This window comes from Vanellus vanellus (genome assembly GCF_965231255.1).
Source record: "Vanellus vanellus genome assembly, chromosome: 7".
Classification (NCBI taxonomy): domain Eukaryota; kingdom Metazoa; phylum Chordata; class Aves; order Charadriiformes; family Charadriidae; genus Vanellus; species Vanellus vanellus.
This window is the reverse complement of record NC_138912.1, coordinates 6611591-6624462: the sequence shown is the minus strand read 5'-3', so window position 1 is coordinate 6624462 and position 12872 is coordinate 6611591. Positions and strand designations below refer to the sequence as shown.

General features: G+C 39.0%; 1 protein-coding gene across 2 annotated transcripts in view; it reads left to right on the top strand.

The window, feature by feature from the left end:
• PLPP4 (phospholipid phosphatase 4) overlaps window positions 1–12872 on the top strand; it is a gene marked incomplete at its 5' end in the record, with an annotated part of 65902 nt that overhangs the window by 16103 nt on the left and 36927 nt on the right. The window contains 3 exons of one of the 2 annotated variants that reach the window (XM_082486503.1): window positions 4300–4408; window positions 9055–9145; window positions 12455–12518. In XM_082486503.1, the coding sequence (XP_082342629.1) occupies window positions 4300–4408; window positions 9055–9145; window positions 12455–12518 (264 nt within the window). The remainder of the gene's footprint in view (window positions 1–4299; window positions 4409–9054; window positions 9146–12454; window positions 12519–12872) is intronic. The other variant, XM_082486504.1, reaches the window with a different exon arrangement.

Below are 12872 nucleotides of genomic sequence, written 5' to 3'. Positions count from 1 at the left end.
TGCCCAGGGAGGTAGTGGAGTCTCCTTCTCTGGAGACATTCAAAACTCGCCTGGACGCCTTCCTGTGCAACCTCATCTAGGTGTTCCTGCTCCGACAGGGGGATTGGACTAGATGATCTTTTGAGGTCCCTTCCAATCCCTAGCATACTGTGATACTTTTACCTTGATCAGTCTGTGATGCGATGCTTGCATGGAAATTATCTTAAAGACCTACATGCTGTTAAATGGTAATGAAGTTAATGTAGCCTGGAGGCGCTCGTGTCCTCAGAAAAGAACATTTTTATTTAGTGTAGGGTTGTAGGCAATAACATTGGCTGTCCAAAGCAACCTCAGGCACTTGGACACCTGTTCCTCACTGATGTTTTTAATGGAATTAGGGCTCCTGTTTCCATTAGGTTGCTTTGAAAGTCACAGTTAAAGGCTCTTGAAGTTAATGGAAGTGCTTTTATGCCTTAAATATATGTTATCAGGTTGAAGTGTTCAAAATCTCGCTTGCTGAACTGTTAAAAATGTTGGATGAATATGTAAACAGGTGGAAAGTGTAAGGCCAAAAAGCTAATACTAAATTTTCATGTACTAATACAAAGTAAGCTTCCTAAGTTGCCCACCTGCTACCGGGGGAATATGATATGATTGAGCTTGTATTTGCAGCCATAACAGAAAATGTCTAGAAACTAGCTTTCTTTTTCCAAGGATTACATTCATTTCTAATAACACCTAGTCATTTAAACAAGCTTGTGCTGGCTTATGAATAGTAATAGACTGTACTTTGGTTAGGACAAAGGAACATAAATCACAAAGTGTCAGGCAAGTTAGAAACCAGTATGTCCTCATGATTGTTTAATAGAGTACAAAGGGAATTGCCTTCAAGCTAGTGAAATCTCGTATCCAGTCGCCCATCAGTGATGCTTCAAAAAGAGAAGAGAATTGTTCTCTTATGGGTCTTGGCATAAAAATTTAATGAGCAGCTGAGATTTTTCTGAAGATGATAAAGTTATTTCTTTTTATATAGTCGCTTTCCCTTAACTGTTTAGTTTGTATTTCTGTATTGTTCGCACAGACAAGATCTTCCGCCTTCTACATTTATTTTTATTTTTCTCCTTCCTCCTTCAGTAGCGATTTTGAAATTATTTTACATGGTTTCAGAAATTTATATTTGAACACTGTTCTTGGAAGAATTCAGAACATGTCAGAGGAAGAAATGGATACATAATCAGATTTAATATGTAGTGGATACAAAACTGCTGTTATTAAATAAAATAATAATTATAATAATTATTGCTGTCATTGATGGATTTTTGGAAATGAATCTTTCTTTAGAAGAGTTCAAAGTTAGTGAGTATATACTAATCAGAAAATCAGTCCTCAATTGGAGTCAGGTACTATTTATGCTATTTTTTTTACTTTCATCTCTTTAGCACTTGTGTTATTTTACTCTTAAAGGAATTAAATCTTATGACTTAGAATGTATTTGCAGTGTCACAGTATGATTCCTGTGAGAACTATGAATTTGATTATTGTTTAATTTCTCAGATTTAAACAACTATGCTTTAATCTTAGGTTGATGGTTGGACTTGATGATCTTAAAGGTCCCTTCCAACCTAGACAATTCTTTGATTCTAAGCAGACAGAAAACATAAAAACCAAGAAGAGCCCCAAACCTTTAACTCTTCTGGCGTTTGATCACAATGTCAAATGTCTTAATGTCAAATTAATTAAATCTCTGGTCTAATGCGTCACATTTTCCAAAAGTGCACTGGTGCACGGGTGTAGTGTGATGACCTTGAAGCATAAACGTTTGTGTATTGTTTGTTTTTTGCAGTCAGCAGGAATGCTTCAAGGCCTAGATATGTCAAAGAACATGTCTGTGCTTCAAGGCGTTCCTTGGCATATCCATCAGTCTCAGTGCTTTGAGAACTGCCTCAAAACCAGCAGATACCTGAGGGAGTATGTCAGAAAAGATGTGATTGGCTGAAAGATGTAGTCATTGAAACTCATCTGGCTTCTTTAATTTCTTGCATGCTCGAACACGCATGTGCTTATCTATTTATTTATGTTTAGACGATGGCGAAGTACCTCCTGGCCGTGGATCCTGTATTACATCTTCATAACAAATGTTAAGTCCTGGCCAGTATAGCTGTGAACTTTGCTATTCAGCTGTCCCAGGTGACGCGTGTTGGATGTCATACCCAGGCCCGTGACTTGACTTGGCAACAAAACCCTTTCAAGCAGCAGTCACTTGCTTCTAGCTGCCGTCAATCTCTTTAAAGACTGAAAGTCAAAATAATATACTTTAGCATTCTCAGTTGAAATTTGGAAACAAAGTTGCGCGCATTGTCTAGAAATTAACCTTTATTTTTCTAGTTGAAGGCAAAAGTTGTAAAATGAATTTTTCATCTATGAAGTGTTTTATTTCCTGGAAATGGTCATCTTTAGAAATGTTTCCCTCTTTCATGTCTTGCACAAGCCATTGTTTTTTAAATTTAAAAAAGATTTAAGTTTTCATTTTGAAAACACTGAAACAAAGTGTTTTGACCCTCCTGAAATTCACCTTGCACCTTCTTTGGAGAGTAGGCTCAGACTCTGGATTTGAAGAAGCTGAATATAACAGCAAATATTCTCCTAGCAATAGTAGACTCCTTAAGTTTCCAGCAGAATCTAGATGTCCATGTAGGTCGGTAAGGGAAACATAACTATAGGTACGAGTGACAAGACTGTTTGGTCTTCAGATTTTGTTTTTCGTTTAGCAAGAAGAGGTTGGTTGGGCTCTTTGGTGTAGAGTTTTGTGCCTTCTGTGTAGTGGGAGTCTGAGCGTGGGCAGGTAAAGGGGGCCAGAAGCAGCGTGTGCTGGGGGCGTGGGAGACGGTAGCTAATGCAGAGATTGTAGTCTGCAGTGAGAAAACAAAGAACAGCTGGTCAGTCAGTCCTAGGAAGGGATAAAAATAAGGATTTCCTAAGACCCAGAAGGCTGGATAAGGCTGGCTGCTGTTTAGGAAATTTCTGACCTGGCTAGATTTGAGGACTTGTCTTCACAGGGCGGGGGGGAGTGTTGCATATGTATGGTTTAATTTACTTTGCTTTACAAATTGCTTTGAGCTTTTTCTATTTACGAAGTCAATTGTTGTAGCTGTTACTTGTATAAAACCTGGTTTTGGAGGGGTTTGAAGCCCTTGGCTTTGGGAAATTTACAGTAAAAAACCGCTTTGGGCCACTATGCTTGTGTCTTCTGTCTCTGTGGGCTTATTAGGTAAGACCGGCCTGCAACAAACTGGTCCCGGGGTCTTCTCTCAGCAGCCGCTCTTTCAGTCCTAATAAACTAGCCCCGAAATGAGTAATGTAAAAGCAAAGGCAAAACTTCTCAGGAAGTCTAATATGTCGTCAAAGCTAAGAAGAGTTAAAGGACAGTGAAAGAGGCTTAAATGAAGAGAGACAATTCATGTAGTCCTAAAAAACTTTTGAAACTTCTTATTGCAGTCAAAGATGACGACTCCTGCTTTTCTTTCAGTGCTGGACAATAGTTATCTGCACAAATAATTTACTTTCTATATAACAACGTAACCTCAATGTTTTATTTTGATGCTCTCCATTTCAAAATAACATAATGACAAAAGTGTGGGGGCTTTTTGTTTGTTTTTTTAAGAGAGCTAAATGACGTGAGAATGAAATTAAAACAGAATGAGACATTTCTGGTAGAGCTAGATGCTTAAGTTTGACAGCCCAATCAAAATACTGGGAATCTGAAAAAAGAAAAAATCTGTTTCTATGAGCCCATCCTGTTTTAGCAGCAAGTCTCTTTTGGAGATATTCTCTAAAATTATCTGTTCTATCAGTAGAAGGAATTGTCTGGGCTGCTTCTTTCTCCCTGCTTTGTGATCCTGTAAATACAACTGTCATATTTCAAAGTCTGGATCTTGACGTTTGAAAGACACATTTTGTATTTGATATCTGGTATATAATTTCTTCAGTGTAAAACATCTGCTATGTGTTTTTTCTAATTCCACAATATTCTTTGCACACTTTTCCCACAAAAATAAACTGGCAATTTATTCTCCACAGTGCAGTTCACGAAACATTTATAAAGTTGATTTTTAAACGTCTATATTCTACACTTTCCTAAGCGTATATTTATGAAGGTTGTATTACTAAAAAGCAGTAGGGTAGGAGAGCAATGTATTATAAGGCTAATTCATGCATGCTATACCATAATTACATTTGGGGCAAGTTTAAAATCTCCTGGGATTTTTTTTGGTTATAATTTCAAATTGTGAAAAAAATTGTATCTTTAACTGTTATTTTCAGTTTTACAGAATTTTTGGATCCATTCCAGCGGGTTATCCAGCCAGAAGAGATCTGGCTGTATAAAAATCCTTTGGTGCAATCAGACAACATACCTACACGTCTTATGTTTGTAAGTACTAAAGGTTTATTGGTCATTTGATGGCTGTAAACTAAGTACTCTTTCGTTTGATAAGTAGCAGGAAACCTTTCAGAAGTATAGGATGTGCCTTTAATTCTAATGACAATTGTTTTCCTAATCAGGGATGTCCAAAATGGCAAAATGTAGGAAATCACGGGGAGTTTCTAAAAAGCAGCATTACCTGGTAGCGGAATTTATGACTGTTGGTTTTACAGTTTAAGAGTTAAGCTATTAAGATGTAGAGGGATGCTAGAGAAATGATTAAAGAAGCTTTTTGAATTAGCTGGTTGGGTGACCTGACAAAACCTTGCTATGCTCTTATTAGGTTAAGTGCTTGAATTTTTAAATCCTATTTGTCTTGTGCATGTCAGGCACTGAGATATTTGCCTCCAAATACTTTTATTTTCCATGCAGATAAAAATCTTTGTTTTAGCTTCTGCCAGCAAGTGTACTGCATATATCATAGAGCTGCTCTGCTGTCGCTGTTCTTCTGGCTCTCCCCAGTACAGCTCGTGTCAACATGCAGACTGGCCGTCTGATTTTGATGGTTTGTCTGCTTATCAAAATTCATGGTTTTCATAACCTTCACTGGCAATGATTAGCAATTGTAATAATCTACGTCTATAACTATAAGAGTGCAGTAAGAGAGACCACTACAGAAATGCTGAGAAATGATGGGTATAGTTCAGGCTATTAAAACGAGTAGGTCAGTCTTTCCAAAAGCGTCATCAGTCAAAGTGGAAATTTTGCAGGAGTGGGCATGGCAGAGGAGGTCAAATCCTAGTACCCTTACGTCAAAGCAACTTTTCTCGTGTCTTCAGTGAAGCCAGTATTTTACTTTTCCAGATTAAGGCTTGAATTCAGAATAAGCGCAAATCAGCTATGTAATTTGTCTTCAATGTTTGTGGTGTGTTTTTTTTTTTTTTTTTTTAAAAGGCTCAGGCCTTCAGATACAGAAACTTTTTAATTAAGTAAGGAACAACTTGGAAATGCTTCCTATTTATGAGGCGGCAATATATCCCAGCCTTCTAAGCCAGGGGATGAAGGCATGGTTTTAAATTCAACAACTTATTGTTTATGTTGCATCGAGAAGCTCTATTAAGTACTTTTTCAGCCTGGATGGGGGAAAATATATGTTTTTCCTGAAATGGAAGACAGCTGTGTAAAAACAAAAAAAACCCACAAACCCTAACATTAAATTGTTGTGCTAGGAAAGACTCTGAGTTTAATTCTTCCCGTTTTCCTTATGCTGGGCATTACCTTGCTACATACATGGTTTGTCTGGTCTGTATTTATAACTGAAGAGTTCAAGGACCAAGAGCGAATCATTGTACGGGGGTTTGCTGCCGTGGTGAAACTATTTTTTAAACCGTTTGGGATAATCGTTAGTCGTTCCTGTGAACTCTAGGCAGTATCCACCGGGAAGCACAATTCTGGGATGTAAGCGTAGTGCATTTCCCTGTTAACCGCTTCCCAGAGAGCCAACTTTCGGTGTCTTTTACGGCAGGTGGAACTTCCAGGCGGCTCTGAGTCAGTAGCGTTTGTATCATCTGTGTTCTCTTTCTGGCTCAGACCATTGACAAGTCAGTTACTCAGTGAACAGCTTCTTAAATTAAGAAGCGTAGATCATTTCTAAGTGATTTTTCTTATTTCTTTAATTAAAAAGAAGACATCCAACTCTAGCATTGATCACAAGCTTTCATTATGTAGAGAATTTCTTGCCTCTAGTGTTGTACTCTGATATTGAAACGTATGGCTACGGCTGACTAGAAAGCAATCTCAAAGAGGTTATCAACTGCTGCATTATTTTACACGCTGAGAGCTTTGAATTCAAGAGAAGTGTTGTGAATACTCCAAATCCAGATCTAAATTAGACAAAGCTGACCTCTGCGTGAGTGGCAAGCAACCCACCAGGACTGGAACGGCCTGAGCCTCCTTGTGCGTCTCTATCAGTAGATATTCCTTGTCTTGCAAAGTGTAAGGCGCTGTCAGCTTCTCTTGAATGCGTGGAATTATGTGGGAGTCGCTATAACTTTAGCATATCTCTGTCTTGCCAGGATGAATAATGAATGAGAGATTTTGTCCATGTTGCACAAAAACCAGGCAACGTTGGAATATTTCACTGCTGGAAAAGAAAACATTACTGAGGTGCATCTGAGGAGAGTATTGCTGATTAGATTGTTGCCAAATCTGTTATGGATATGAGCCATACAGAATCTTTTCGCAAAATAAAGAAAAAGGGGCCTTTAGCAAGCCAAACTTTCTTCATACGTGCATTTTGCTGCAGAATAAAAACCACCTTCCAGTTAATGCTTTTGTGTAAGCAACAGCAAACACGAATAGTTCTTCATCTCTCTCAAAAATCCATATGCTTGTGAAATATGAGGAAATCTGCAGTTTTACCAGATTTCTGAAGGTTGATTGTGAAGTGGCTTGGAACAAGCTGCCACTTGAATTCTATTCTTTATTGATATTTTCTGCTGTTCCTGCTTGTTCAAAAGATTTCCGACTCCATCAAACCATCACTATAAGCCTGTCAGCCTGGCGATATTTCTCCATGTTCTTCAACAATGTAATGCAGATATCTTTCTTCTTTTCTGGTGGAAATCCTTTTTAGAATGAAACTACTAATTCTAGGGTTTGCTTTACCCATTTTTTATTTTGCTCTTTGTCTCTGAAAGCAGAAATTAGGCTATTGTGGAGGACAGAGAGAAGGAAACATTTCTAGAGCAGTAACGTGGCACCGACATCCTAACTTGAATCTCACACGCCGTAGACAGAAGGGAGTTTTAAGTGGAAATGGTGCATCTTTTTGCACAAAACCTGGTGCCTGCCTTTTTAAATGCAAAAAAGGGGAGAACACTCCGGGCTGTGTTTTACTCTGCCCAACTTACTGAGTTAGATAATATTTTGCAAATGAAGGTCAGGGGAGTCTGGTCCAAGATGCACTACCGGAATAACAAATACAGTGCATTTTCAGGTTGTTCCCTACTCAGGTATTGTAAAAGCATAAAATGAGGACTGGCATTAATCTGTATGATACAAAGAAGAGAGTCACACTTCTTTTGTCATAACATGTCTGTCCGGTCTCTGTTATTTTATTTCAGTGGGGCTGTTGAAGAAGTAAGGCACTGTTTAACCTCAGTCAAGTTTGCATAATCTTACTGAAGTTCTGGCACACCTTGTGCCATATACAGCTTAATATTCACCTTGCTTAAGAAAAACAGCCATTTTCACCTTTCCTCAAGAGAATAAATACTTTTCATAGAATCACAGAATGGTTTAGGTTGGAAGGGACCTTAAAGATCATCTCGTTCCCACCCCCCTGCCCTGGGCAGGGACACTTTCCCCCAGCCCAGGTTGCTCCCGGCCCCGTCCAACCTGGCCTTGAACACCTCCAGGGATGGGGCAGCCACAGCTTCTCGGGGCAACCTGGGCCAGTGCCTCACCGCCCTCAGAGTGAAAATTTTTTTTCTAATATCTATTTTAAATCTACCTTCTAAATCTACCCTCAAATTTTTCTGAAAGACCTTGGTTTGGTTTTGAACAAATGTGATTTTGGAGATGTTTGTAGATTCCAGGAAGGAATTGGTTAACTTAGACGGGAACCAGCAGGAAGCATAAATGGATTACCTTGCCTACAAGTTGCCTTTTACCTCTGCAATTGAAGGTCTGGGACAGAAAGGATGATGGAAGGACCAGTTGGGAACAAAATCATAGTTTGCATAGCAAAGTACTAATGAAAAGCTCCCTGGTATCGTGCTTGGGAGAAACTGAAGTGTGTCTATGGAGAAAGACAATAAATACCTGCTCTGGGAGGACAGACTGCAGTGTATAGACACTGCACGAAGTAGGGTGCTTTTGGGATAACTGGCACATTTACAGTGAATCGTCAACTGTAGAACAAATTGCTCTACGATAATGGAGATGCTGTTCGTGGAAATCAAGTGTGTGCATTCATGTGCAGATGCCATTTCAGGTTCCTTGTAGGAGGAATCCTGTCCCTTAAGCACTGACAATAAAAGAATTTGGTTCTGCTTAACCAGTGAGTACACTTGTAGATGTTCAGGTGATGCTTTTCTGTTTTTGAACATCATGCAGTGGGTTCCACATCCAAACACTTGTAAACGAAGGAATCATAAAGACACGATCTTCTCAATGCATTCAAGAATGAGAGTTAGAAAAAAACCAAAAAATAAAATAAAGAGCATTTTAAAAGGTCGGGAAGTCGGTGCTGGAGTCTGTTACGTTGAGTAGGGTCTTACTGAGAGCTTAGCCTGGACGTGCTGCCTTCTAGAGCAATGCTTAGGGTGGAAAAAATGTACAGGATCTGTCTGGATCAGCACATGAATTTTGTGGAATTTGTAGGCTGTTGCTTTTTCATTTATGAAGCTGACATTTTAAACGCGGCTCCGGGCAATTGCAAATCAATTATAACCCACAGTTATATTACAATTTTAATGTATTCGTTGCCCTGTAGTTGCAAAGACAAATCATCCCACTTTGCTTAAGGTCAGGAGTTTGATAAAGATCATTCAGCCTTCCAGTTTAAATGGAGCTAACTGGAACTAATTATTAATCAGTTGGACTGAAAAGGAATTGATGCTCTCACACATGATATTTGTTATCTCTTACAGGCAATTTCGTTCCTCACGCCACTAGCAGTCATTTTTGTGGTGAAAATAATCCGGCGGACAGACAAGACTGAAATTAAAGAGGCTTTCTTAGGTAACGTATGTCATGCTTCAAGATGGAAAATATGTGATAGCTCTCAGAGATTGATTCCAGTTGTTGTCTAAGCCTTGAAGAAAACCTGTCGCCATTACGGTAGTTTTGAGTGTGGTTATAGTCACAAGACATCTCACAAAAGCCTTTGTTTTCGTGTGTGTTTCTAAATGTACAAATTCTGTGCCTTAATTCCACAATCTAGCTAGCAAGGGCCAGAATTCGATCAGCAGAGACAAGACCATCTGAGAGACTGTTCAGATGTATATTTTTCTGTCACAGCACATCTATTACCTCTTATTTATACTTGCAGCTATTCTTAATTAAGGGTTTGACTGGAAAGTCCCGTGAGACTCAGCTGCTTAGTGTAGGAGATTAATCCTCTCATTGTTTTCTCTGACTTTCTCCTGGAGTTTGCTGTTCCCCACTGCAATATCTGTGCTCACGGCTCAGCTTTTCTAGTCACAAACTGATGTTTCGTATTAAACCGCCAGTGGAGTTAGTTGTGCACTTAATCCTGGACTGTGAACCGCTATGGCTGTGTAATGGGTGAGGTCTAATTATAGTTGTAGGCAGCAACTTCGAGCAGAGGAGCAGGTAGAAAATGGGGATGGTAGGTCTTAAACTGTTCCAGCTAATTCTGGCTGTGCCTATCTTTTGATATCTTTTAGTGATATATGCCCAGATCCTTTTTCTGTAGATACCGCCAGAGACCAAAGCGAACGGAAGCACTTTCACTGGCAGCAGATACTTTGAAGCATTAAGAACTGCAAATGTTTTTGTTGGCAGTTTGAAATATGCCTAATTCTGTTTTACTGGCTAATTTACACTTTAATTTATTGGGCCTTAGATTGTAAGGTCAAACCAATACTCAGCCTTGCCTTAGCTAGATAGGATATTAATGGTGCTATGTATCTGCCTTTGATTTTTTTTTTTTGTTTGTTTGTTTTTTCCCATAGCTTGTTCTTTCTCCAGTTGTGCTAACACAAGTGTGAAAAGGTCCCAGTTTTGTTTTGGCTGCTGCCAGTCATTTGTAGTAAGTTCTGAAATGTCTTACAGTGATATTTTACTGACAAGTCCATTCAGCAGAAATACCTGTTTCATAAAATGCATACAGGCACAGTTCTGAGTTTCACTTTCTGTTGTCTAAGAAGGAAAGGAGCTTTGGATTAGTTTCTCCATCAGTTTTTCCCACCTTTTTGTTCTAAAGAGACCTTAATTTTTTCTGCTGTTCTTGCCTTCTGTTACGATTCCCTCTATAAAGTCCAGGAGAAAACTTGCCAGCTTCCCCAGAATTTTCCTTGGTACCCAGACTTCAAGGAAAACGCAGCCTGGATGTTCTGTTCTGCAGGGTATCCCTGTGCAGTACGTGCCATAAGTGTGGAACTTCTTGGGGCTTAATTGTCTTTAAGTGTACCGTACATTAATGTTCTTCGGTGTGTTAATGTGTCTGGTGATGTGAAGCTGATGTGAAGATTCATTAACTGTGGTGGAGCTTTACTGATTTGCTGAGATCTGGCACATAACGTTCATAATGAATGATCAGGAAGTCCCCTAAAAGGTGAATTTCTTTAAGCATCATACGTAGAAGAGATCAAAGGTTAAAAGGATGTGAAAACACCTCATATAGCCGTTAATATAAAGAATGTGGTTAAGTGCATCCGGGGTAAGGAGTAGTTAGCTTCCTAATGTAGGTGCCCTTAATCCCTCCCCTGGAAGTGCCTACATCCCTCTGCTGACTACATTGTATGGCTTTTGGTGGGCAGTACGAATGTTTCCTAAAGGGAAGAAAATGCCTCCAAATGCAATTGGTTGATCAGCTTACATTCACGCTGTTATTTGATCCTTGGATGGCCATCGTAAGGAATATGCAACAGTGAAAGCGTGGATCCGTCAGGTATGCAACGAGCAATCAAGACAAAGCTCGATGAAAAGAGTAAACTTTACCGCATGGCACAGAAAGCAGATATCGTTACATTTCCCATTTTTTGAAAAGGCGAATGCAGCGCTGTGACGTTGCTGGTCATATGCATTCGACACTAGGTAAAGTTTCAGTTCACCAGGCAGTCACCGTAGATAACTGAGAGAAAACAATTGAGAGGGAAAAGAGAGAGTGGGATTGAGTGGTCACTGGGAACATAGGTGTTGAAAGTGGAAGACTTTTTGAACAATATCAGTGTCTTGAGGATTGACTTGTTCTTTTATTTTTGCTGGCAGCTATTGCTATAGTCTGCGAAAACCTTGTTTTGGCTTTGATGGAAGACCTCCGTTTTATTTTTTTTAACATAAAGAAAAATAGATTCTATAACACACACATTTTTATGATCTATAATATCCTCAGGCAGAGATTTTATGGAGACATGATGAGTGCTGCTGAAATCTAGCATCTGGGGCAGCAGTCCAATGAGAAAATAGCTTGTGTAGCTGTCATAATCAAAAGTTATATTACTGTAACTGTTCTGCTGGAAATCAGAGATTTGCTCGATAGATTTTTTTTTTTTTTTTTTCTAATGAGAAATAAAATTCAGTTGCTCTTGTGTTGTAACAGGGAGCTACTGTGTGGACTGCAACATTAAATCAGTTTTTATCTAAAAGGAGTGCATGCACTGGATCTGAGTGCCACGGAAAGTCTAGGGACTCGGCATGCAAGTACAAATAAAAAAGATGATTCAGTCATACCTAGTATGACAGTTTCCCTTTGTTACTGCAATTTTATTAGGAAAATTGGTTAATCCCGGGAGCAAATGTAAGGGGAAAATGTCAATATTTTTAGTTGAAACACCCACATCCGTTTGGGAAAAAAAAAAAAAAAATCCAATTCTAGTTTTAGCCAAAAGGCAATTCTTTAGCTTGAAAGCGGAAGCGGACTGTTTAATTGCATCATACATACACATACATATACATATATATACATAAAGACACACACACCTAAGTATAGGTCTATACAGGAATTTTCTTTGACCCAGTGTAAGATTTTAACCTAGTAAATTGCAAAACTGATAAACACCGTACTTGATTCTCTAATAGTTGTTTCTATCTGATGACTTATGTCGGTGGAAACGGCATGATAAGAACACTGGCTTTGCGTAAGGAAATAAGATTTCTCAAGAATAAAAGCAGAAGTAAGTCGTGATTGTTACGATGCTCTGGCATCTGTCCTTCGTCTGGGTAATAAGAAAAACAATAGGCTGCAAAGATCATTCAGTTTTCAGTCCAGTAAAGGTTTCAGTCTCTAAATCAAATGCTGTAACGCTGCAATTTATAGCTTGGTATTTACGTTATTATTTTCTCTTTGTTCATTTTGTTTTGTAGCTGTTTCCTTGGCTCTAGCTCTGAATGGCGTCTGCACAAATACTATTAAATTAATAGTGGGAAGGTAAGTCTTGTCATGCTATAAATGATAGCTTTAACTGTTAAGAGAAATGAAGACAGATTGGCAAATACAATACATCTTAATAAAAAGATAGCTGCTGCTCCAAAGCGCATTGAATTAGAACGAACCCTGGTGAAGCTGTCCTTTCCCTGGTGCAGGTGTTGTACAACTTCATTATGTGACATCCAACTGTGGTGGGAATCTATGTTTTGTTATTTGTTTGACCGGTTGGAGGATCCAGACAAATGAGGAGTTTGAAAGGAAAGGTGTGAGCTGAAAGGTCATTAAATTGGCGGCACAGAAGAGTCGCAGCATGTGGGAGTTTAGATGCCAGTGTCACTAGTCTGATTGAATAGG